We start from the raw sequence: 27717 nt of genomic DNA, 5'->3' as shown, positions 1-27717 counted from the left end.
TAGACATACAAGACGCTACCAAATAAACCCACGACTTGAACTTCGAACTCCATCCGAACTTCGTTGACGTGATGCTTCGCTTCTTTGTCGCATTTGGTTGGGGGTTGCCTTCACAAAAGCATATAGATACCTAATCGGATTGACCGACAATGCGGAATGTGACGTCTGCTGCCCCAAAGAAGACATGGACCATCAGATAAGCCATTGCCCTTGATTTGCCTCCGAAAGACAGTTTTCGGGCGAATTGCGACAATTGGACGATCGGCCACTGTCTATGCAGATGCTTATGGAACACCATCCTCGCCTTTCGTCAGCTCAGAAAGTAGTCAAAGCTGTCTTGTGCTCTTTGAGGACTACAGGCCTACGTGACAGAATAGAAAGTTGGGCGAGTTGGTGTATATTCATAATAAAAGAAAAGCGGCGCACAAAAAGACGGAGACAAAGAAGAGAACCACACACAGCGCTGCATTTAATTGAAGCCAGGGTGGCCGGATGAGAAGTACTCAAATTAGAACAAGTAAAAGAGCCCTGTGTACAAGAAATATATTGTAACAGAATAGAAAGTTGGGCGAGTTGGTGTATATTCATAATAAAAGAAAAGCGGCGCACAAAAAGACGGAGCCAAAGAAGAGAACCACACACAGCCCTACGTGACAACCTTTAGCTTTTGTTTAGTGCCACCGCTGCATACACGCCAGCCGATTGACTAACAATCCTCTTTTTTTCTCTTTCTCTTTCTCTTCTCTTTCCCCTTTTTTTCATCTCTATGCCCCCTTCTCATTCCCCCTGCGTAGGGTAGCAAACCGGGCATGTGCTTGGTTAACCTTCCTGCCTTCTCTCTTGTCGTTCATCCCCCCCTACTATTCTATGTATATCAAATATCTTGCTGCGCAACATTGCAGCTAGTCAGTCATCCAGTAGAAACCTGCGTTTGTGTATTGTTTTGACACCAGGAAGATTGAACGATATACTATAATTGTGTTTTAGGGGCGAAGCTCTTTAGCGTGTGGGTCTGTCTATCCTCTGTTGGTGTAGGTAGCCACCGGTGGCAAATACCCACTCTAGAGCGCGTATGTGCACAGAGAATGCGAGATGGGAGATGGCGGTACTTGGAGTGCTCACTAGATGAAAACACGGATGGACGCATGAACGGATGGACCGACCGACTAGCTGACAGACGGACGAATGGATGGATGGACGCGCGGAGTGGGTACATGCCACAAGGAATGCGAGATGGTGGTACTTTTATTTTCACTATATGGACAAACGGACGGACGGACGGACAGACATACAGAAGGTGGATGGACAGATGGACGGACGCGCAGACGTATGGTCGCACAAACGGACGGACAGACGCATGGACGCATGAATGAACTCAAGGGCGGACGCATGGACAAATGGTCGGACGGATGCATGGACGCACGGATGGTCGCGCGGACGGACGAAAGCAAAAACGAACAGACAGACGGAAGCACGGATGGGCTGATGGACGCTTCGCGCCACTCATCGTCATTCACTTCATGAATATGCTGTGGTTTTTTCCCTATTGGTGATGCTTTAAATTCTCAAGTAATGCAGCCTTTTTTGCTTGTCTTCACGCTTATGCGGGAACACGACTTCCGTGTTTACTGCGGGGACGCAGTAAACTTAAATTTTTTTTTTCATACTACTTGAAGCATGCAACGCAAACGCTTCGAGGGTATCAATAAAGCTTTAATTAAAGTATATACTCATCTAAGACCCGACCCCGTTTTCAGCTGCATTTGTAAAGACGCAGGAATTAATTGCAATGCAGGCTATTAAACTTAACACGTACCTTCGAAGGTTTTTAATAGCCCAGAAAATGATGTCATTAGATTGATTGATTGATTTGTGGGGTTTAACGTCCCAAAACCACCATTTGATTATGAGAGACGCTGTAGTGGAGGGCTCCGGAAATTTTGAACACCTGGGGTTCTTTAACGTGCACCCAAATCTGAGTACACGGGCCTACAACATTTCCGCCTCAATGATGTCATTAGGTGATATACAAATAAATGTAGGGAATACATCTACATCGAAGTGTAGTCACTTTTAAAATATTGACTGCGAACATAAGAATGTCATGCCGTTCTCGAAACAGACATGAGCCTTCCCATTATAGTGAAACCACGAGGAATTCTCAATCCTTCCAAGAAGCAAGAGGCCACTAAAAATTTGAATACCAATAAATACATCAGCTGAACCAAATATTTCAATCTATGGTGTGAAAGTATGACGTGCTGTATTCACATAATGCCAATGCCCCGCCGCGGTGGTCTGATGGCCAAGGCACGCGGCTGCTGACCCGCAGGTCGCGGGATTGAACCCCGGCTGAGGCGGCTGCATTTCTGACGGAGGCGGAAATGTTGTAGGCCCATGTGCTCAGATTTTGGTGCATGTTAAAGAACCCCAGGTGGTCGAAATTACCGGAGTCCTCCACTAATGCGTCTTTCATATTGATATGGTAGTAATGATATCTCATAATTGATAGGTAGATATGGTGATATGGTAGATATGGGTAAACCCCACATATCAATTAATCGATCACTTAATGCCAAACACCAAAGTGCAGCGTGAAATATTACCATTTTGTACTCACCAACAGGTTGCATTGAAGGAATGCTTTTCATCTTATGTCCAAGATCACTACCTGAATGTCTGTCCTGAGCTAGCGGGAGCATTCATGCTACGTTTTTTTTTTCTACAGAAAAAAGGATAACAAGACGGACAATACATTGGAGTCGAGTGCGGTTGTTAAAGAAGAGGGGCAATCAGCCAACAAAGTAATGTCTTCGTTTTTTTAAGACTGCTTAATTAAAAGCGAGGAAGATTCTTTAATAAGTCATTAGGTAATGTCTTCGTTCCTTTAAGACTACTTGGTTAAAAGCGAGAAAAATCCTTTAATAAGTAATTGATAGATCCACTGCATGTGCTTTGAAACTAGCCATAAATGACGAAAGTAAAGAGTTGGAAGGTACATCCAGAAGTCACACATGCTTGGCGCCAGCCAACCGCGCTTCTTACTCTCACCCGCAGAATAACACAGCCACAAAAAAAGGTTTCGTAATTGCAAGAATAAAAGTCTCAATAATTTGCTGCTTTTAGGCTTCATAAATAAATAAAGCATGGTAACAAGAGATCTACAAGTCGTAAGCAAGAGCAGCTGCATAATCATTGGACGTGTCACTTTTACCTATTAAACGAAAACATCTGTCGAAATTACATCTGCAGGAGTAAAATCACTGAAACATGTTCTCCTAAACTTACTTTATTACGTCTATCACCTGATACGTGTAGAAGCTGCAGGCATTTATTGTTTGAGAGTCAATTTCTTGAGGTACGGCAGTTTTTTCTCTATAATATAGTTTACGTTATGCAAATTTCCTACAATATTCACATTTAGTTTACGTTATGCAATTTCCTACATTCTTTACAAATTTCCTAAATTTGTTTGCATGTCATGTACTTCATCACAGTGTGCTTTTTTCTTCTTTTTTAACTATGCAGGGTCTTCTCATTATTGCAATGGCGTACATAAAGTATTCGGGCCTCTGCATGGTCCTAGCATTCTCCTGCTTCGCACTTAGCGCCGCAATGACAGCCGGGCAACTTCTTTGCGTCAAAGCTTGGGCAGCACTCAAAATACGTAAAAGTGACTCGAGATATTCCAGCCAAGACATAATAATGTGGCTTGCGTTGACCTGCACTGGAGATGGTAAGTGCAGGCAAGATTCATATCTCGCAACTCGTGTGTTCTGTGATTGAGCGGACGCCACGTTCCGCGCAATACGCTGAACGAAGTAGACGACAGACCGCTCTCCAAAGAGAAGATCCTCACATCCTGGCTTTACGCTTTGCAAGCCAACAAAGTGACGTGGGCATTGATACTGTTCTGTTCTGTCCCAACTGTTTTTCTGTGGAGAAGCTGAAGTCCATATTGCCTCGGCTACGCCTTATCAGTAGGTTCGAAGCAAAACATATTGATATTGCTTTAATATTGACTGCGGGTAATTTGATTGCTTGTAAACGTTTGATGGCGCACATGTGCCCGGGCAACTTTCTCGCTATTCGCTGCTTCATTCCTTCCTATAGGTGTAGGGTAGCAAACCAAATGTGCTTCTAGTTAACCTCCTTGCCTGTCCGTCTTACTCCTACTTCATATCAAAAGGTCTACTAATGTCAATTCAGCATGAATGTCCTCAGTGCACCACTGACGAGGCGCGTGGTATACGATCAACTTACCCATGCGTTTTGCCAATTCAGATGCAATGACTCAGGCAAAAGTTTACGGCATTACATGTTACATTTCGTATACACGGTTCGATTTCGCGAAACGTACTATTAAAACTACGGATACTATCCAATGAATTATTAAATGTAAGTGGTTTTTCATAAATTTATTTTAAGCACACATTTTAAGATCAACATTCTAATTATTGCGCTTCAAGTTGTTGCATTATTTCCTGCGATTCAATGCGTCATAACGTCTCTTTATGCTACGCAGTACTCTTCCGACTGGTCGCAGGAATTTCGCTCGCTCGTGGCACGCGACAGCTCTCCCTCAGCCTTCACGACAAGATGATACGGCACGTCGCCAACAGCCCGCTCTCGTTTTTCGACGCCACCCCGCGAGGTAGAATAATGAACCGTTTTTCGGTGGACCTGGAAATGAACGACAGCCGGGCATTCGTCGCAATGAAACAGCTTTACCAGACGCTACTTGCAGTGGTAGCGCGGCTTGCCGTCATCGGAACGCAGGCTCTCACAGTTTGCATTCTGGCCTGCGGTGTTGAGATTGTACTCATCTTCATTATGGTAAGTTCACGTTACTTAATTCGCACCTTATAGCGACATATACCAGCTGAGTATCGAACCCTTCGTAATTTGTCTTCCCATATTTCTGTAGTAAATCTTTCTTGTGCTTCAGTAGTTGATGAAATCGCGCTCCGGCTGAGTCAGGAGGAAATTCCTGATGAAGTTGCTATGCGATTCGATAGCGAACAAGCTCTACGAACCGAGTAAATATAATATGGCGCATAAATATTAATGCTGATATAATATTTTTAAACAAAGGCAGAAAACAGTAGAAAGCAAGTATAAAATGAAGTATTGTATGAAAATTATATCAGCATTTTGAGGCATCAGAAGAAAAGCAAAATGCCACAGTGCCCTTTCAAATAAGGCTGCCTTTTTTGTGGGCCATATGTATGAGCTTTCGAAAGAACACAGCCACAAACGACTATGTTTCATTCTATTTTAATTCTTTGAAGGATCCCGTGGGGTTATTAGATAAATTGTGGGGTTGTAGTTATCGTGACACAATATAACAATTCAACTGAATGGGCACGTTAGGCAACTATATTTCATGACTGGTGTCGGAGGCAGTACACCGACAAGAGCCTTACAATGAGTAGCTGCTCCAACAAAAAGGGGAGCGGAAAATATACTTCATCATGCCAAGTTCAGCGAGTGTCTTGTACACAGCCTGTGCAATCAGATATGTTAGATGAACTTATACGGTAAGTAATGAGATTATGTGCAAAGCCTTAAACATTGTTCCAGGGAATCTGTCACTATGTACACATGAAAACGCCAAGGCAACGAGTTACACTTGGCTTCGAGGGATAAACTTGTGACGTGTGAATCGTAAGCATCAATATGTGTAGTGGTAATCTTAATACCCTCGGAAATATTTTTTAAGCCCCGTTTCCCGCCGTTTATAGATAGGGGATAAGAATTTTTTATAGATGACAGTAGGGAAGCACTTTTACACATCACGCAGTGTCACAAGCTTCTCGTATCTGTCAACTCAATGTTTCGGTTGCTGATAGGTTGATGTTAACATCTAATGTATGTGTTCTGAGGCATATTATTTGGTATAATAATATTACCACCCGTTGGAGTTGTTGCATGTTGTGACGGCTTGGTAAATAAATTGTAAAGAAAATAAAGTCTATACTGACTAGCTTAGCATTTGCTGCTGTTAGTGCCTAGGTTAGCACTTGCTGCTGTTTGCCAACATTATACTATTGAAAAACTCACTTTAGGATGTTCTGGAAGCCTTGTGTGGCCAGATATATGACTAATCGTTAGGCAAGCTGCGCAGCCATCAGCAACAATGTGTACATTTGAAGCTACCTTGCAAACACAGGTTTGTTTCAATGCGTACCCTTATATTATTAGCGTAAACAAGCTGTAGCCATTGTACAAGGAGTCATTTTCAGCAATGTTACCACAATATAAAGGTATTTCCATTTGCACGATTCAGCGCTACATCATCAGGGCGACAACAATCAGCAGGCAGTACGAGAGCACAAGATTATCGATGGTGCTGCAGCATCTGATGGAGACACTCGACTCTGTTGGAATGATTCGATGCTATCGAGTCATGGAAAAGTTTTGTGCCCGGTACAGGCGACTCATGAACGACTACTTCGAAGCCTTCAACACCTTCACTCTTTCCTACTCCTTCACCCGACTCATTGTGACCGTCTTCGGTGTACTTGTCATTCTTCTCACTATAGTCATTGTGGTGGTGCCAAGCCGAGGCAACGAGGAAGCTGCAGCTTCGGTTGGTCTGTCTTTTCTTTCGGCCTTGACGGTACGTTCTGCAAATACTTCTTCTGAGAGAGACAGCAGCCTTGTCTGTCAGTATTAAGGATAATTTCGTAGACAGCTCTATGCTGAGCTAAGTGGTGTTTTAGTATTTGAATAGCAGATACTGAGCGCTCAAATGAGTACTCTAAAATTGAATTTTTTAACTCTAAAATTATGCGAAAGTTGGCTGTAGCTTCGTAAGGCCTAATTGCTCGCTGAGCTATTTGAACAATGCTTACAATTTGCAAAATCAGCCGTTCGTGTTAACGTTTGTGCGAAATTTCGCTGCCGCTACAAAACTGCGATAATCACTACTACACCTTGGTAACGTAAAAATGCAAGCCATGGACCCCGTGGATATATGAAACAACAAAGGTTGAAAATGTTTTTCTATACAAATGTCGTAGACGTTTGAACGTCAAGCAGACTGTCATACAAACGTCTTTCGAAACAACAGAAATAAGATGAACAGTTTCATAGTTCCCTATTCCATGCACGCTGCCGTTTAAAATGCGTAATATTAAAATACGCCCATAACGATTAAGTGAACATGAGGCTGTTGCTATTCATGGTTTATATTTGTCCTTGTGATACAGCGTCTACATTCGTTTAGAGTACTTGCATTATACTGACCCTCAAACTCCTACAGTCCCGTTGTCACCAGGGGTTTGGATTGACTCCACGGCTCCCGAAGACAAGCAGCTGAATTGTTTCTGAATGCGCAAGACGCAACACTGATTACACTGCCAAAACAATATTACGCTGCATCATTCGCAAATGCTGCGTACAAAGGGTAAAACAACATTGTAAAGGGCCACAAAGTATTGCACTCGGCGTGTTGTTGCGTCATTTGTGATTCAGTGTCCATAATTCCTAAACAAATGTCAAGCGTAGGTTCAGTTAGATGGCGTAAGCACTTCTAACAATTTTTCGGTGGTTCGTATTCCAACAACGAGCGCAAGCCCAGTTTGCCCAGCTCTAGAGAATATGTACAACCTTTCTAACGCTATTAAACCATCTTCAAAGTCCCAAAATATTTTCAACGAAACACAACGCACGGGTTTCGTTAGCTCAAAAGACGTCGTATCAAAAATATGGATGAGCGTTTTGCATGTATTCTCTGCGGCATTGCCAATAAAGAGATATACAGCGCCATGCCGGACAATCTTGCATCATGCATATTTGGATTTAAGAGGTGCGCGTGTTGCTTAATTCGCAAGCTATTGACAGTATGAGGTAGGCCGTCAAAAGAAAACTACAAGCCGCCGTCCGCATGGCGAAGCCCACAGTCGACCTCTTCAAGTCAAGTCGATATCCTTGATAATGTGGCGCACATCCACGCTGGGAGATAGGCTAAGGGCAAGATAGTTATCATGAATTACTTTCTTAATAACAGGTTAAGATTATTCTATTTACGAGGAAAACAGATGCAACAGGACGAATTTGATAATATAATAGTAAATAATCTGTACTGTAACGAAATGAAGCGGCGCATTTGATTTAAAGTCAATTTGGAAAAGTAATATTTACCGAAAAATGATTTCAACACTTCAAACTCTTTAAAATTTCACAATCTCCCGCAATGCGTCGACAATCTTTCCGTCGCTTTGGCCCCAAAAGAAAGCACATTTTGCGCATTTAAATTGGTTCCGAGAAGGTGGCAAACGTCACCTCAAGTGTTTTTGCGCAAGGCAGAGAATCTATTACAAGAAATGAGGTAGTGTTGTTTATTCGAACACGGATATCGCCATGATGATGATACTGCCGCTTCTTGTCGTCAACGTAACTTTCTACAGGCCGGAGACACTTAATACTTTTCAGTAAAATAGGACGTAGGGTATGTCACAAAATACGTCGCTTTAAGCCAAGATGAGATAGAATGTACCACAGTGGTCATTTATATATTTCCTGCACTCACACAATACGACTTATATCGAATGGTTTTTTTTTTCTTCCATGGTGAGACAACGCATTTAGATAAGGAATAAGGAGGCGTTAGTGTTACGTCCAAGTGAAATTTTTTATACCTTGAACAGACACTTCATTAACAATAGTGATTGAGAATAAAAAGTGTAACATTAACTGGAGAACTGTATCATGAATAGAAACGCAGCCCCGGGAAGCTAAAACGTAATGGAAGGAATACAAGTGATCTCCTTGTAGCTTCGTTTAGTTACACTATAGTTTTACTTTAATGAATTCTAACGAGGCAATGTTTTATCAGAAATGTTTTCTGATTATTATGTATAGCTTTATCATCACGCAACACGTACCTCTTCGCAACTGCTCGATGGCTTTCTGAGGAGATTATTCTTTACATTGCGTGGTGGAAAAAAACTTGAAATTTATATAGGCTATACAAGTTTGAGCAGTGCATTAGTGCTCAAAGTTGTCATTGCTGCTTATAATGAAGGAATTAGGGCTTTTGTTTTCCAGAAGTCGTCTGTAGAACTTTCCAGTCACTTGTCGCGTTTTTTAACATGAACACTTTTCTGTGGTGGGGTCCACCAATACTTGAGTGACGTATTTCCATGACGGATCTGACGTCCAAAATACACATATTCGGAAGTCAAAGAAAAAAGTGCCGTCAACAAAAGACAAACATGTAATATCTTGGTCCGCGACAACAGATGCTTGCGCCATGGTCACATGCTCAGTAAGTTTTACAAACAAGCCTTTTATATCTACCATTACGTTGTCTCAGTACCCTTGCTAAAGTGCAGTAATGCGTGAAGACCGTGATTTCCACGAACAGTTCCTTCAAAGCGTCGTTTCCACGCATCCGTCTCATTCAGGACGTACGGAATAGGGAAGTGCAATTTTGTCGTAGCATTGCCACACCGCCAGATGGCGAGAATATTCCCAGCGTAAAACTTTCTTACAGCATGCATTTATACCAAAAAAATGGCAGATCCCATGTACCATGGGACTCGATGGTATGCAAAGCACTAATGAGGAAGGTTGATGGGTCACTCTAAATTCAGCACAACCTTACAACGTGCATGTAAAATACTGGCTACATGGCGTAACTTTCAAAAAAAGAAAACATTATTCTTCTAACGCTGAGTTCTCATGTGCGAAACGCCGTTATGAACCCTACGCAATGCAATCGCATTTCCTCAAGAATCCCTTCGGGGAGGGAGAGACATTTGTTTAAGCTTATGTGCATTTTTATACCAAATGTACTTATTGCAGGGATTCTAGCGCTCACTAATGAGCCTAAATCAATCACCTTTACCATGATTGTCAATTATTTTGACCGGTTAGCCTTCCCCAGGGTACGCGCGCCCAGGCTCAACGCAGTGCCTCCCCATGCCCCATCATATCAACCTATGGGGCCGATTTACTGATCCCCCCTTTCACTTGACGGGGAAGGGAGCACCCTGACCACCCTGTACGCACGCCTACGGATGCCTGTTGCGTCCAAACATACAATGAGGGAATCAACTAGTAACGTTAATCGTGACTGGTTGTCTTCTACCAAATGAAGGCTATACTGTAGACAGTTCTTAAAAAAGCTATGTGCTTTCGGGCATAGTTGCGCACACTTTCGCTGCAAAAACGATTACTTGGTTGTTTAAACTCTCTCTCTCTCTCTCGTAGTTGAGTAACATTTTCACGAGTTAAAAATATTTTCAAAAGTGAGAAATTGCCATCTGCTTCTTTTGACTTCTTTTGTGATGAGCATTCCTTGTTTGCTCGGTGGCATTTGGTAACTCTGTTAGTGCCTCTGGCATACATCGCTGTAGAATATTATGTATAGCGCGTGTGTAATCACGGTGTTCTTTTTTTTAACTTGAAATTTTTGTTTGTTAAAGGTACCATTTGCAATGACTGGTGTATCCTTGGTCATATTTTGGGGCGTCTTATCATTTGTGGCACTAGAACGAGCACTGGAATACACGGAACTACCAGTCGAAGAGGTATGGCGAGTCAACCACGATGAATCTCATAAATGGCAAATTAATAGCCGTCTTAGCATTACTGCGTTTATGAACTTTGCCGAGGGACATCTGATTACAGCTCTTTCATAGTAGAGTACGCAATACACGTGGACTATTTGTTATATACACGCTTTTTCAATTGATTAGGTTACCGCGAACGCATAGCAATTTACAATTGCTAGCAAGGAAGTTCTGTAAACTTTTAAGGGCGAAGATTCTTGAGGAGTGGGTCGGTCTTCACCTGTTTGTGTGCATGTAAGTAGTAACCACCTCACAACATATCCGCGGAATGGATGGTGATGAGTGGGATGAAGCTACGGAGGGTTTTATCGGCAAACCGTGATTTATCCACTGGCTGCGTCCGTCCGTTGTCTGTAGGTTTAACGTGCAAACGCACGGACGGACGCATGGATGAAAGCAAGAACGAACAGACAGACGGAAGCGCCGACTGACTTACCGATGCCTTGACCCACTCATCATCATTCCATCGGTGAATATGCCGTGATTTTTTGTGCTTTAGCAAAATAGACTGCAAAACAATTCATTTAAAACGCAAAAAGACAACTTTTTCACGATCATGAAGAGGTTATTCACCGGTCTCTAATGTCAACAGCAGCTCTTTGTTATCTCTCAAAACTCTTGAGTTTTTTCTCATGAAAAAAATTTTATCAGGAAATGTATTTATTTCGGGATAAATTTTTGTTATTGGCTGTAACAGGACGAAGTTCGGCTATTACCCAACACATGCGATCCACGTGGTTAGGTTGATAGCGTATCTATATACGATGAAGTGCTCTACGTGTGCATAATAAACTACGGATCTAAAGTGGACGTAAGGTTTTCTTAAGCTGATCGGCCATAGATGATTGAGCAAAATAAACAAATACCCAATAGCGTTTGTGCTAAGCATTTGTGCACATGCCACAACTGGGTGCAATCTACACGGACCATGCAAGAATGAACTTGAAACTTCGAGCTGAATATATGCGAGAAATCATAAATCTATTTCTACAAGCAATTGCTGTGAACGCTGTCTCTAATCACTACGAGGTGAGTGTCAGAAGCTGTGCGCGTTAGAAATATAAACTTGTTGAAAGTAACAACTTGTACGTTTTATCCTGATGTGTTCGAGAACTGCTTATGTGGGGTTTTAGACGGTGAAGAAAATATGTCACAGCTTTTTTGGTGCTCACAAGTGTTTACGAGCCCCTTCATTTTCATGTCGATGAATACCAAGGTGCAACACAGGTTTTGCTGCCACGCCCTCCCTCACTTTATTTGCCTCTCTGTTTCTGCATACCTTTGGACTTCCCTGTGTCTATCTTCATTGTGGATACGCATAGTATTTTAATGGTTAAGATACTTGCGTTTTCTCTATTTCATTTATTCTTCAAGGTAGATAATGGCAGCTCTCACGAACAAGTTTAGCACCTCATGCGTTTGTCCCTGCGTTGCTCTCTTTCCAAGAAGTAATCAATACATTAAGCGTTAAATGAAGTGCGGAAAATAACTGTTCTGCTGCAGTTTATTTCATATAGCATGCAGCACATGAATTCGCCCAGCACAGCAATTGCTTTTGTAGCTATTTCAACGCAAAACATTTGGCAACTTGGTCTTAATGTTGCAGCCAGCCACCGCCAAAATGTAAAAGAAAAGAGAAGGAGGGACGCTTATGGAGCAACGTGGCGCAGACAAGGGGCACATGAGGAATGTGAAATTAAAACACGTTTCGTGGAATAACATACGCATGCGTAAACACGTACCGTGAAGCACGTGCTCGAAACATCTTTATGAGAAACAGAAATAACAGCAAAAAAGGCTACGCATACCTTAGGTAATTGCCTCTGAATGAAGTTACGTTAGTTTTCCTCATTCAAAAGCGAATTGTAAGAATATGTAATTGCTTCGTAACAGGTTTTTTAAGACTTGGTTTGGTGTTCTGTTTTGTTTTTACTTATACAAGTTTTTAAAACAAACTGAAGCGAGTGGAAAGTATAATAGGTATTGCTGGAAGCAAAACGTCTTATGAGAAGATTCGCCATGCGCTATAGCTGCGAATGCGTTCTCTTCACTCTAAATTGCAAAAGTTTTGTTTTTGTGGAAAACAGAACGGCAGTCGTCTGCCCCTCTCAAACAGGCTTTAGCCCTCAAAAGTTGCAGCTTCTATCTATCCCTTCGAAACAGGAGACAATTTTTTTATGAAAGATGTGCATTCTGAAGCATAACCCTGAGGAATTTACATAATATATTTTTAAGCCTACTCACTGTCTTGCACCCTGTCCTGCCCAGGCAATGAAATGTTTAACTTGTTTGGTTACGCATTCCGATGAAATGTTTGACATTGCACACACATTTCTATTTTTCTCACCCAGGACGCATCATGTGGCCTAAGCACTTCTTGTGAACTTAAGATCCTGAATCCTCGCCTTTTTCTGGAACCATACGACGGCGTCTGGCCCAGCCGGGGTGTCGTGAAATTTCAGCATTTGAGTGCATCCTATCGACCTGGCACTCAAGAAGACGCTCTCAAAGACATCTGCTTCGAGGCGTACACAGGAGAAAAGGTAAGGATTTTGGACTCTATAGTTTAAGCAGATAGGAAGAAAGAATGTCAGAAAAATTGGGAAGTCACTACACTACGACCAGTTTGCTATGCTAAGTGTGGAGAAAAGAGAATAAGAGACAACAAGCGAGAGAAAAAGAAAAAGAGACGCACATTCCACATTGTTTCACAAGCAGTCGCTCATTGACCTTGTCATCAAGAATTGTAGAAGGGCTCGGGTAGCTTTTTGGGCTGATGTACTTGTACACCACGCACCTAAGATTTTCTCCAGAGAAGGAATTTAATCATCTGGTAGTAGGATACGAAGTACTCTAAATCATTACCTCTTTTTTAAATACACTGGAGATTCCAGTGATTTTGTTGAAAGTTGGGGCAGTGGCTTAGACGCGGTCAAGAGTTTTAACAATAGGATCAGTCAGCCGTACCAATGCGGTAACTGAATGAGTTAGCAAAAGCTACGCCAACCCACAGCCGACAGAGCATCGTAGCATTACAGTGAATTGCTGTTTCAACGATGTACCTGCATGTACTTTTCTAAGCACCGTGCAAAACTGTACACGCTGATTCTTATTAAAAATGATTATGACGACACAAACTTTCTCCATAGCAATACTGGGAAATATTTAGATCACAGGTTTACTTACTCATATTCAACAAGGAATAATGTTATGATAGAATGGTTGGTACTTTGAATTTTACCGTTCAAGGCAGACTGTTTCACACACGAGTTATAAGGCCCCCATATTGGTGTGTTATCCTTGCTATTTTTTTATTATGAACAACAAAAAGAGCACTGCCACAGTGGACGTATACGGATGGTAATGGTTTATTTGGTGAACTCGGCATTTTTAATCTGACCAGATCATGTCTCTAGGAACAAAGGCAAAGAAAACATTCGTTCCGCAGCCCAAGAGGGCGGCGCCCATGTGTCTTACGTAAAATAGTCTACAGCCTCATAGCTTAAGCGAACGTTAGGCAGAAGTAACGAATATCCTTTTAGAAAAAAAGATCAGTGACGTAAAGCATATATGTGTTTTTTTGTTCGGGTTGGTTTGTTTGGTTCGTTTTTTGAAACTTCCGCATAAGGGTGACGTTTTTCAACAACGGAAAGAAGAAACGCATCCTTAACAACATGACATGATCCTGAATTCTACGTATTAAAAAGTATCAATCTGCGATAAAGACCAAACTTACGTGAACTGAATATCAAAGTAACAATGATTACGTGCTTTACGTCACTGTAACCAACAAACGGCAGCAAGACGTTGTTAGCAATGTTGATTGATATGTGGGGTTTAACGTCCCAAAACCACCATATGATTATGAGAGACGCCGTAGTGGAGGGCTCCGGAAATTTAGACCACCTGGGGTTCTTTAACGTGCACCCAAATCTGAGCACACGGGCCTACAACATTTCCGCCTCCATCGGAAATGCAGCCGCCGCAGCCGGGATTCGAACCCGCGCCCTGCGGGTCAGCAGCCGAGTACCTTAGCCACTAGACCACCGCGGCGGGGCTTGTGAGCAATGTATTTGTGTCCTTTATGTAGCTTGAGCCCTGCGTGGTAAAGAAGTATCAATTACCAAAATACTGTACGAATTACCTTTAGTAATAAAAATAGCCACTACATTACAGTTATAGTTACAATAAGCACTACCTCAATTCTGTCGATACCTTGAAATATCTTGGCATTATCCTTACTGAAAATCTAAAGCCCGACCTTCACACTGAAACGATTTGCGCTAAGACCTTTAGGTAATTTAGATACTTAAAATGAACTCACAAGCCCTCTACCAATGACTGTAAAAAATCGCTTACATTGTCCTCATCATGCCTTTGATAAAGTACGCCCAAATGGTATGGTCCCCCTACACTGCACTTAACATAAATAAGCTTGAGGTCATACAAAGGAAAGCAATATGGTTCAATTTTCGCCGATGTAATCGCAAAGCTCCTCTTTAATCTCACGCATGCGCTTTATTGTAATAGCCACTGGCTCGTCCACGCCGTGTCACTTTGCTTCATAAGTGTTACACTGCTATAGGTTTATTCAGGCTCCGATTTCTTTCAGTGATTTCACTAGATGTACCACGCGCCGATTGCACCACCCTCTCAGTATTGTTCCTTTTCATCCATTTGTGGATTCTTTTAGGCGTTCTTTTTTTTCAAGCATTCTTGGCATATGGAACAGCCTATATGGTTCCTTGCGTGAAAAAAACACCCTGAAATGTTCGTGGCCGAACGGCCAAACAACCTTGTGTGATACTCCTAATCGTTTGATCGCTGCCTAATTTACTAACTCATGTGCACAGTTCTGCTACATCTCGTTCATCTAGGCAAGCAGTATTTGTTAATAAATATCAATCAAACGATAACTAAATAAACGAATATTAGGCCGTTTGAAAACGAAATAGAAATGTTTAGAAATTCACAGTGTCTTTTTTGTTATCAATCAAAATACAGGAAAGTGCAAACTGCCAAAATCCATCATCACCAGAGACGTGTCTGAAGTTTTCATTGCGGGCCACGCCGACAAAATTTAGAATAAGGTAGAAGGTGAAGGCATGTTCCCGTCATTACAGTTCCTATTACCATTTTTCAGAAAGAAGACATTCCTATTTCGAACCACTTAGGTTGTTGTGCACTGCCTTCTCGAGTGAAAACTACGATATGATTAGGGAGCACGGGATAGCGGCGCAGGTTTCATAAAATTTAGGCAACCTCTGTTTCCCTGATTGATTGATATGTGAAGTTTAACGTCCCAAAACCACCATATGATGATGACAGACGCCGTAGTGGAGGGCTCCCGAAAATTAGATTACTTGGGGTTCTTTAACGTGCACCCAAATCTGAGCGACGGGCCTAATCGTTTCCGCCTCCGTCAGAAATGCAGCCGCTGCAGCCGGGATTCGAGTCCGCGACTCTCGGATCAGCAGCCGATTACCTTAGCTACTATATCACCGCGGCGGGGCAACCTCAGTTTCCTTAACCTGTAGCAACATCGTGCTGTAGACGGGCCTTTAGTCTTCATTGGAATGCGAAAGCTTCGGCCAAGATCGAACCTGCGACTTTTGGGTCAGCATCCCAGTGCCATAGCACTGTAGCACCGAGGCACACAGAAAAGCCTGCATTGCTCCCTTATTGAGGAGTGCAGAAAACACTCATCCACGCGAACCTCTCCACGGGCATAAATTTTACGAAGCCATGCATTTCTACTTAATTCTGCGGGAGAGATCACTTGTTTTCCCGGCATTCTAGAATGAAGTGAGATAGCAATCGATATTGATTTAAGCAATCAATAGCTCAGTACTTACGAAAATCTACACACTCTTCCACAGTAGGTACTGTTTTCGCACACTGTAGAATGCGTTCGCCTTTCCGCGCTGCACGAGTTGTCCCCTCGACCACGGCTATCGCCCGGAGACCACTGAAATCAGTACTTATCCGATGTTTTTCACACTCTTCGTAAGTTCAGTAATACTGTGTGCCTCAAGTCATGTGACAAACCTGAGGAATTATGAACTGAGCAAGAGCGTAATTTTGGTCCTCAGAGTGCAGATGACAGGCGAAGGAACAAAATGCTGCAGCGTTTCTTGTGGGCTTTTGCAAACAGGCATGACATTACAAGCAAGCTCTTTAACAATAGCCCAAGCATGTTTCTTCTTTTTATTCATCTCAAGAAGCGTTATACAAACTTGTTATTTAAAGGAAAGTGAAATTGCTTTTTCTTTCCACGTCTCATTAAAACTACCTAGGAGTACTACTCTGTAAAAAAAAGCTATAAATTTGACTTTAGAAATTTTGACTACTTGTGGTTCTTTAACGTGCGCCCAAATCAGAGCACAGGGGCCTTCAGCGTATTCGCCTCCATAGAAAATGCAGCCGCCGCAACCGGGATTTCATCCCGCGACCTGCGGGTGAGCAGCCGAGTACCTTAGTCACTAGATAACGAGGGCGAGGCGAGGGCAAAGGATATTGTTTGATTTTAAATTTGTTGTGATGGCACCTTTAACTTGCTGTGTGAAGTCTCTGCCAGTGAACGGTGGACAATAGGTGGAAGTTCCACTAATTCCCGTCTGATCCAGCACTGAGACAAGCGGGGGTCGACTTCATGCGCTGCAGGGGGTAAGGCAGAGACTGTTTGCTAACCAAGCGGAGTTGAGTCTGTTCGCTGTATTTCACTCCGGACGCGTACACACACTGCATGCAGTTGCTGACCGACCTCTGTTTTTAAACGAAAAATCTTCGCCTCAAATGTGATGCCCTCCCAAAGTTGTGTCCACCGGCCAAGACAGTCGCCATACGTGCTGTGCGCAGGACACGAAGCAGACTATTCAACAAGCGATGCGCGGACATAGATATGTCGCGAAACTTACGCGTGCACATACCACCTGCTGGCACTGCTCATACTAAGTCGTGACGTCAGAATACAGGAAGAACCAAAACCAGCTTTTAAAAGCGCGTTGTAGATCATTTTTCAGGGCTCACGCATGCTCACCGGCACATTTGCTACATTCTCGGTTGCTTGGCCCATAGGTTGACGCAGAAAAACGATAAGTGCAAAATTTGCATCAGTACCCCTCTATATAAGTAGAATCAGACGTAAGAGCTGGGTGCGTAAACATAGGCTCTACAACCTAATTCATCAATTCAAACTAAACGAGCAAGCTCGCTACACTGGCGGCCAAAAACAGCTAACTAGTACCACCAAGACATTTCCTGCCTCGATGTCCTCTTCACCTGGATGATATGTGTAGTATACCCGCGATTATTGATGACGCTTGCCTTTAACAACATGCTGAAGCATGAAAGCACGCAATGATAATTCAGTAGTGTCGTCTCTGAGCAGAAAAATATATCAGTGCCATTTAACTAAATTACGGTGATTGTACTGTTGCTTGCTTGGCATTGCAACGCATGAAAGCCCCCTTCAATATGAACTTTTGACTCGGACTGAAGCAATAATGTTTTAGAATGTATTCACAATTCAACCATATTTCTTGCAAGTATAAGTGTGGCAGTTCTAATAGATAGCTATAAAGCATGACATCAAACTACTGACCTGCATTCGCATCACGTAGCTGGTATTCGGAACAAATGCACATGTCTCTCAATTCCAGGTAGCTGTCGTGGGAAGAACAGGGGCTGGAAAGTCGACGCTTGTGCTAGCACTCTTGCGAATAATTCAGCGGACGTCCGGATCTATTACTATTGACGGTATTGATATTGACAATGTGCCGCTGAACAGGCTTCGCTCGGCCGTAGCAGTGATACCACAGGTGAGCCGACAGAGTGACGCATATGTTTTTTTTTTGGGGGGGGGACACTTTGCAACATGTATGCTAGTGATGTGACTGATTAGACTTATATGGAAAAAAATCGTTATCACTCATTTGAAAAATCGACCCTACACACTTATTGTTCGATGTGGTCTTCCGACTTAGCTCTCCAATGCACTAAAAGACTGGCTACTCTGACTACCCAAAAAGGCACCAATGTAAGAAACGAAATCCCGAACACTGATCTCAGTAATCAGCCATTATTATTATCGAAGCATCAATTCGTTCGGTATAGAGAGTTTGATTAGTTTGACTAGCACTTGACATGATATTCGTGTCGGATAGCTTTAATGAACTCTTAAAAACTTTTGAACAGCTACCTTCGCAACTTTCCCGCTGTGATGCGGCACTGTTATGCCGCCTTTTGTTGGGTGTTACATTCACCGATTCGCACTCGTTTCGCCTCGGTATGGTGGGCATCTCCGCATGCGACTCATGTGGAGTTGAAAATACCATCGAGCCTGTCCTATGTAGCTGCTCGCGCTTTGACGTCTAGCGATGATCGTTCCGGGTAGTTTTTGTAGCGTTAGCAACACTGGCGTCGCTGAGTCAACTTCGCGTGACACTGGTCTGTGCATGCGCAATGATACCCCGCCGCCGCCGCGCGCGGCTCGCCACTGGTGTGCGCGCAATTCGATGCACTGCGCAGATTGGTGTCACGCACCGGAGCCGGCACCTTCCTCGCACTCGGCCGCGGCCGCGCGCGACTCGCGGCCGCCAGTGTGCGCTTTCCAGAGGAGTGCCGTCATAGCCTTGGTAGACATATGGACGCCGACGCTAGCGCTTTCCCTGTGCAGTCGCCATCTGACACTGCGCTGAAGCCGCTTGATAGCGCCTCTGACTGGCGTTTGCCACTGTGATATAGCCATGAAGAAGAAGAGTGCAAATGCTTCACAACGGTGCAGTAGAGCGGAGTAGCTTAACTCATCGGATCCCGAAGTAATTGCCCGGCAAAATAAATATACATGTGCCACATAATACGTATACCGTGTGTGTGTCATAGGAACAGCTGTAAGCATGATATCTGGAAAGCTAAGAATAATCACCTGAACCTTTGCTAACGCTACGTATATCCTGGCATAGCTGAGCTAAGCCACTACCATTTTAAACAACTCGAATCCCGACCATTTTCAGTACAAGATAGGACCTTGGACGTCTGCTATGACAGTGCTATCACAACTTCAGTATCTTTTGCCACTAAAGTGCTGAAGTACCTGAACTTAACAACTCTGTAGACTGCATACACTCCCTCAAGCATACTCGTGATCATGTGTAGTTTTCTTCTCTGTCTTCTACCTCTTTCCCCCTTTAGCGCTTTCTCCGAGTGCTGGGTAGCAAACCAGACGCAAGTCTGGTTAACATCATTGCCTTTTCTTGCATCTCTCTCTTCTTTGATTGTGTCACTATCCCGACTTTTAACAAGATCACCGAACTCTTTTAGTGTGCCTTGAAGGAACTGGATAATTGTCTCTTCACTTGGGAAAGAATCATTGGTTAAGGGTTTACACCACATAAGCGCACAAAGCCACACGAGCCCTTCAACAATAGTGGAAGGCAATGTCACTGAGCTACTACCTGTGAAAGCCTGCACTGTGTGGGTGGTGTACAATGTATACGCGTCCATCTGCTTTTCTCTTTTTCTCTCTTTTACTCTCTTATTCCATGCAGGGCAGCAAACAAGGCGTAATCTAGTTAACCTCTCTACCTTTCTTATGTTTTTTTCTCTTTTTTGAATATTGATAGTAAGACAAAACCAACTGGTGGTGCCACTCACAGCGAAATCATGGAACACAGGAGGGGGCGAGTGAAAATGGCGTTTTGTGGGCGTTTAAAAACAGTCCCTATAAAGAGCCTTCAGTCATAAGCGTTCAGTAGGTGACGAGAGCACAAAAGCTCACTGGAACTACCGTTTGAGCAAGAAGACAATTATAATTCTCAAGAAAGCAGATATACCCTCCAGAACAGCGTTTGACATCGCTTTCTTACAGTACAGTGCGATTCATTTTTACTGATAATCTAAGATGGGAGTCCCAGTACATGCCGCGAAAATGCACGATGTCCGCGTTATTTCTTACACAACCTTCGAGGCACACTGCCAGCTGCACTTACAGTCGACGTTTCAGATCTCTGTAGCCGCGCGTTGGTGCTAATAATTGTGTCGTTGCCTGCTGATAGAAAGTGATTTAGCACTAAGGCAATGAATGAGCGGTGCCATAGAAATTATTGTGATCACGAAATGGTTTGCAGCTATAAGCCACGGAATCCTTATCACCAACAAAACAATATTACAGTGCTACCTATTCTTGTAAGATGGTGTACAATGTGTTCCAGTCGCGCAGCCATTGCTCCCCAAAGGTGCGCACTGAAGAAATAAAATGGCGAGCTTGGGGAAGAAACATGACCGGAAGACGACCGCTCCGCCACTGGGTTGCAAAACGGATACACCACACTGGTACACCGTGTCACTGGAAGGCCATTGACCCACGCCGTGCCACTTTTGGATACCCTCTGCTTTGTCAGCATTAATACCGACAGGGTCGATTGCAATGTATCGATGAGTTGCGACGTGTCAGTGAAGTCAAAACTGACAGAACTTCGGAGTCGGTTCTGATTTAGCTTAGGACGCAACCCAGCAGTTAAAAGGTGGTCCACTGGCTCAGCTTTGCGTTTGTCGTTTTCTTTTTTGCGCTTGCGAGCCCTTGGGAAGATAGGTAGATTCATGCCTTCCGGTTAACACGGTCGGAGATCAAGACATCGACATAGCTCATCATCATACACTTCTCGCCACATGCCTCATTAAGTGTAGGACGTATTCATGTTGACATGCGTCATTGTCAAACTTTTCATTAAAGGTGACAGGGCAAACGATTTGGTTTTCTGTTCCGCAGGATCCATCGCTCTTCTGCGGCACCCTGCGTGAGAATCTGGATCCGCAAGGTAGCAAGTCTGACACGGAGCTCTGGTGTGCCTTGCGTAAGGTCGGGCTTGAAGAATTCACGAAAAGCAATCAGAGTGGTCTCTCCCTTTTGATATCTGAAAAAGGTGAAAACCTAAGGTGAGTGGGACGGGAAGGACGCTTCGCAGATTTCATACAATACTGGTAGTCGCGTATTTACTTCATGTCTGCAACACCTTCAACGCTAAGTTAAGGCGTTACTCATGTTAACTCATGACTCTGATCATCATTACCGCATAGGTGACCACAATAAATCAAAATCAGAGCTTGTATTTGCGTTTTTGCAGCAAAGCAGTATAGGGATAGACAAAAAAAATCACAGCACATCCACGGAGGGAATGATGATGAGTAGGGCAAAGCGTCCGTCAGCCCGTCCGTGCTTCCGTTCATCCATTCGTTCTTGATTCCGTCCGCCCGCGTGACCATCCATGCGTCCATCCGTGCGTCCGTCTTTATGTCCGTGCGTCTGTCTGTGAACCCGTCCATCTATGTGTCTGTCTGTTCGTGCGTCCAACCATTCATACGTCCGCGTGTCCATCCATCCGTCTATCCGTCTGCTAGTCTGTATGTCCATCCATCCGGGCGTCCATCTAGTGAACAATCCAAGTAGCGCCGTCTCCAATCTCGCATCCCCTGTGGCACATACCTGTTCTAGCGCGCGTATGTGCCACCAGTGGCTACGTAATACATACATACATACATACATACATACATACATACATACATACATACATACATACATACATACATACATACATACATACATACATACATACATACATACATACATACATACATACATACATACATACATACATACATACATACATACATACATACATACATACATATAATGAATGGCCAGACCCACGCCTTAAGGAGCTTCGCCCTAAAAACAATTGTCCGCCTTATGTGTGCGTAGTCTCCAAGCAAGTAAGCGGCTGAGGAGTATTGCAAGCCCCACTACAGTTTATAATCCACTATATGTGAAGGAAGGATACACGGGCGGCCGACAGCAGTTAAAGTTTATGACAGGCTCAACGACTAACTTAGGACTACTTAATGAATCTACGGTCTTAAGTCGACAATAAACAGAGGTATAAATGCTTCATCTTCACAGGCCAACCGTCCGTACGATATGCGGATCTGAAATTCTTGATATTCATTTTTCCCGTCAACAAAGTTATCCCTGTCTTGTGTACACAAGGTCAAATTCGTATTCGTGCTCATCATTCAAACAGTTATTGAAGCAGGTCTTGGCATTCCCCGTTTTTTCAAGTAACTTTTGAGCCACGTGGGCTGACAGTAATTTCTTGCTGGCAAGTGTCAGGGATTTCAAAACACGCTTGTCACGTAATATTCATGAGCAAGTAATGGGCTCAAAGACTCCCAAGCACGCATTCACTTCAACACACAAAAATAAGAAAGTCCTTCATGCATTCACTTCACATAACTCTAAGACAAAAGCTATTTTTTTATTCTTAGTTGTTTTGGAGATATAGCGTAGCTGCCATTGGAACGCTCACTCCGCCTTACGAGATTTTTTGCATTGCATCAAAGATTGGAGGCATTGACCTGGTTTCGCATTGCCTCCGTCGTTCTAGCACCTTTTACCGTCACCTTATGACGTAATCTTGTGAAGTTTGTCGAGTTACATCACGTCGATATCATAAGAACGTCATCATATTATTGCGGTGATGTTAGACTGACGTGATACCACCAGGTGTCGCGTAATAATTTTTTGCATCACTCGTCCCAACACTACAATGCGTTGACGCTGAAGGTTATATTTAGCTATTGATGCTACGTTTAGGGCTCTCACCTTGACGTTTTATACGGCGTTTGACATATCTCTCGATGTCCCTCGCATTCGCTCAGGCATTCCATGTTTGAAGCGATTAGATACCCATAAGCCAGGGACCACTGCGTTTTGACCATTAATTAGAACCTCAAATAAAATACAACACTCAGAGTCCACACAGCTTACTTTAAAAAGAGGGCACCGAACCAAGGCTCATTCCTTATTTTACGACCCATCTAGTTGTGCGATCGGCTCAACAGTGATGCGAACAGACGTAGACGTTATAACTAATCGTATATGCCATCACAGAAGCTCTATTTTCTTGCCACTTGCTTGAATGCCTGTTGTGTTAAGTTCTTATAGTCATTCTGATGTTGTTATGAATCTTTGTTATTTATTTTTAAAATTTTACCTTCTTCAGTGCTGGCCAGAGGCAACTCGTGTCCTTCGCGCGTGCCCTGCTTCGAGGTACAAAGATTTTGGTGCTCGACGAAGCCACTTCACAGATGGACCAAGACACAGACCACTGTGTGCAAAGGACTCTTCGTGAAAGCTTCTCGCACAGCACACTGATCACCGTAGCACACCGGATCGACACCATTCTTCATTATGACAGGTGATTAGGTGTGCAATATCTTCCGAGCTCCATTCACAACGTATTCCAAATAACTCGAAAACGTTACTCTAAATATCATTGTCCTGTTGACACCAGAGTAGTAGTCTGAAGGAACTTCGCCGCTGTGTTGTTATTTCAGCTGAAAGAAAATTACCGTGGTACAAAAGAGGAATATAAGCAAGCCATAGCTCTATACATCATTCGTTCTTGAATCACTTTTGTTGACATGTATCAAAGTATTTTTTCTATAAAAGTCTTCACATGATATACCACTCCCCCTTCACTATTCGCGGCTCCAACTGAGCGCTCGCCACCTAGTGGCCACGCCTCGAAAAGGCACTAACACGGTAACCTTTGAAAGGAAATGTGTGGCAGGTTGCGCGCGTTGAGAATCGGCCGAATAGTTCCTTTATTTTCGCGATGCCGCACGCGCGAGCCCGCACAAAAGGAAAGCGGCGTCCAAAGACCATTGCAGAGTGCCGCAATGCATGGATGGCATCGTGGTGCAAAGAAGAAAACGTGTCGTTCTATCATTTCTCGAAGGATGCAGATTACGCGTGACTGAGAACGGCACACATAAAAACCCGAAAAACTAAAGCATTGAAAATAAGGTGACAGACACTACGGTGGTTTTTCTAATCAATTTGTTCGTCACGACTTCATTCTCCTCGGTAAGTACGCCATCATAGAGCGTGAGCGTACGTGCATTCTTATCAGTATTCAGGCTTTTATAAGCCTGGAGTATACTTTCGCTTATATAAGCAAGAGCTTTATAAAATTTGTTGCGTTACGTGTGCGAATGTGTTTTTAATATGCTTTTTCTCTGCGCAAGTGGTCATGCTACCCATGCCCAAACTAAGCCGATGTAATATCCTTCCCTCCGCTGAATTTTTTTTAATTCTCCTGTGTACACGCACAAAAACGAATGCGTGAAGGTCGCGCTTGCGTAAGTGTATGTTCGTGCGTATATGTAATATCACGTCGGTGCATTCGTATCATGCGTAGTGTGCGTGCATTGATCTGCTTAGAGTATAAACAACTGCGTACACAAACAAGTGAGTGTTCGTAAGCACACGGCCTTATTCATTAGAAAACTAAAGACATGGACCAGAAAACGAAAATGAAGAAGCACTCATATTGCAGTCGAAACTACGATTTGCCTTATCACGAGGTACACTGGCCCAATCATAGCTCCGTTCTACAACCAAGTGAACAGTGTCCGTATTCAGCTTTTGACGGCAGAACTGAACTAAACGTGATACATGCAATCAGCAGCACGAATCGCAGCGTAGTTACTTCAAAAACTGTCAAGGCAGTGTAACAACGCAGCGCAAATAATCGAGCACCTTTCGGAGAGGCCCCCTACACAGGAGCAGTTTCCTTCTTCGACCTCTGAATTGCTAAACGGGTTCTTCAGCATGAGGTAAATATAAAGTGATTCGCCGAGGAGGCTCGAGGTTTGCGCACGCAGCGCAAATATTTCCGCCGCTTCATTAATGAAATTCTTTATGCTGATGAAGCGATGTGAACCAACGCCACAATCACGAATTCCGAGCACAGCGCCAAGCGAAAGTGCCGCGTTGACCCTGTTAAGCGCAATCTTTTTTCTTGATTTTCATTTTTCAACTATCGTTGCCAGCACATGGACCAATTTACGGAGTTGCGAATACAGAAACATTGAAATTCGAACAGGGGAATTTCATAACGACTCCAACCAATGGCTGCGGAATATGGCTGTGATATCTGCGACATGATGCATGTTTGTCCTATAGTGCAACCGAGATAACATGGTATGCAGCTCTCAGCGTGACACTATTGTGACCGTGTTGTTGCCTGTTTTAGTGTTCCAACCACCCAAAAGTTGTAGAATTAGCTGCGCTATCTAGTTAACAAAAATGCCCAACAATTTATGTAATCATTTCTATCTTTGCAAAGGACAAAGTTAAGAGCTAGATTAATAGCCCGATTATGCCACATGGTGGCACACGAGCGTTCACTAGAAATCTTTCGGAATACAGCGCACAGCTCAAAAAAGTGAAGCAAGGCGGGCTTGGTTAAAACTCGTCGGCAAAAAATTCACAGAAATGATACGCGTGCGAACACTGCACCGTGTACGCCCCATATATTATACTAAGTATTTAATCGCATAGAACTTGGGCTGTTTTCACTGACTGAAAAAACGCTTCTGAGAATTATTGCTAATAGAAATTGCTGGTGTTTTAATGCCGCAACCACTGCACAATTCAAAATAGCAAAAACGCCCCACCACAGTAGTCTGGTGGCTAAGGTACTGAGCTGCTGACCCTCACGTCGCGGGATGCATTCCCGGCGGTGGCTGTAATTTCGATGGAGGCGAAAATGCTGTAGGCCCGCGTGCTCAGATTTGCTGGCACGTTATAAAACCCCAGGTGGTCAACATTTCTGGAGCCCCCCACTACGGCGTCTCTCATAATCAAATGGTGGTTTTGGGACATTAAACCTCACATAATAATCAAATCAAAATAAACAAAAACGCCGACCAAGGTAAAATACACAAAAATTAAAGACACGTTTCGGCTCCCAACGCGGGAGCCTTGTTCACAGTTGCAGTTAATCACTACATGATTATGATACACGCTGGCATGGCAGAGTGTATACTGATGAATAAATAGATTGGACTTGCTCTGGTTATAGTTGATGGTCAGCAAAATATAATTATTTCAATTGCTTATTGAATTTCCTCTTGAAAACGTAGACGGCATGCCCAGGATCCGCCATACAGGAATGAAGTCCGTACTCTCGACCTTCAGCACCACACCTTGCAGTGGGTGGCTGCTTCCCTTCGAAAGAAGTTCTGAAAAATGAACATCTGAGATCAGCTTTCTTGCACTTAATGTGTTGGTATCAGAAAAATAACAATTCCACAATCTATTCGCAGAGTCGTCGTCATGGAAGATGGCCGAGTTCTGGAGTACGGGCCCGTTTATGACCTCATGGCTGATCAACGCTCCACGTTTCGCAGCATGGCTCTCAGCGCTGGAATACAGCTAGAATGAGCCGTTTATATCTCGCTACAGGACACAGATACTGCCAAGTGCTTGGGATTATTGTATTATATCACTTTAATAAAGCTCATCATCTACGCGACAACAGAAGTCATGGATATTTTTTACGTTTTCTTTTAAAGGCCTCTGATCCGCCCAGCTACTACTGGGGCTGAAATGTGAACGTTCCCCACACTTTTTTTGCTTTCATTATTTGCTGCTTTTCGTTAACGATGAGTCGAAAAAAGCCCCTCAATTTTTATTGCTGCATTCAGAGCGAATTTTCGTTCCGACATGCTTGATACCTTCAAGCAGTATGCGAGGGCTTACTGGTCCGGTGTAGGCTCATATATGATCACGTGACGTGGTGCCAGATGTCAGAATTAGTGTCCCACGTTCACCGCCCCGGTCTAGATATGGGCTGACTGACACTTTCAGGCTTCTGTATGCACGTTAGAATCCCCCCCCCCAAGTGTACGATATAAAGACTGCCCCGTATCTCAATTGGTATAAGTTAATCGGGCTCGTAATCCAAAGGTTGCACGTTTCGCGCCATCCGGTGGCAAGCTGTCTTCACCTCTAAACCACGATTACTAAAACCAACCTAAATCAGGCCAATCAAAGTTCCGTATAGTTTTCTCGGCTTCCTTATCTGGTTTTGTTTAAAATAAATTCTTAAGCGCTATAAACATTTCATGCTCTCACATATTAAGAAACAATCATTTAAAACGCGAAGTCTAACCATATTTCCTTACAAAAACCTGCAGTCAGCGAAAGGCAGCGTTCGTTCTGTGACGTAAACAAAAGTGAGCCACTCAATGATTAAAACCAACAATAACAGCGACTACGTGGCTCTTT

The 27717-nt window shown here is 43.4% G+C and overlaps 1 protein-coding gene across 1 annotated transcript in view; it reads left to right on the top strand.

Moving 5' to 3' along the window:
• LOC119174280 (multidrug resistance protein mrp-7-like) overlaps nt 1-26941 on the top strand; it is a 104857-nt gene extending 77916 nt beyond the window's left edge. The window contains exons 14-22 of the mRNA XM_075883050.1: nt 3529-3736; nt 4526-4836; nt 6290-6622; nt 10437-10541; nt 12935-13126; nt 18245-18403; nt 21352-21518; nt 23642-23836; nt 26754-26941. Coding sequence (XP_075739165.1) covers nt 3529-3736; nt 4526-4836; nt 6290-6622; nt 10437-10541; nt 12935-13126; nt 18245-18403; nt 21352-21518; nt 23642-23836; nt 26754-26871 — 1788 coding nt within the window. The 3' untranslated portion in view covers nt 26872-26941. The remainder of the gene's footprint in view (nt 1-3528; nt 3737-4525; nt 4837-6289; nt 6623-10436; nt 10542-12934; nt 13127-18244; nt 18404-21351; nt 21519-23641; nt 23837-26753) is intronic.
• Nucleotides 26942-27717: the final 776 nt, after the last annotated feature.

The sequence above is a fragment of the Rhipicephalus microplus genome, unplaced genomic scaffold (assembly GCF_043290135.1).
Source record: "Rhipicephalus microplus isolate Deutch F79 unplaced genomic scaffold, USDA_Rmic scaffold_15, whole genome shotgun sequence".
In the NCBI taxonomy this organism is placed as follows: domain Eukaryota; kingdom Metazoa; phylum Arthropoda; class Arachnida; order Ixodida; family Ixodidae; genus Rhipicephalus; species Rhipicephalus microplus.
Note: the sequence above shows the minus strand (reverse complement) of the source record. Positions and strands in the feature narration are given on the sequence as shown.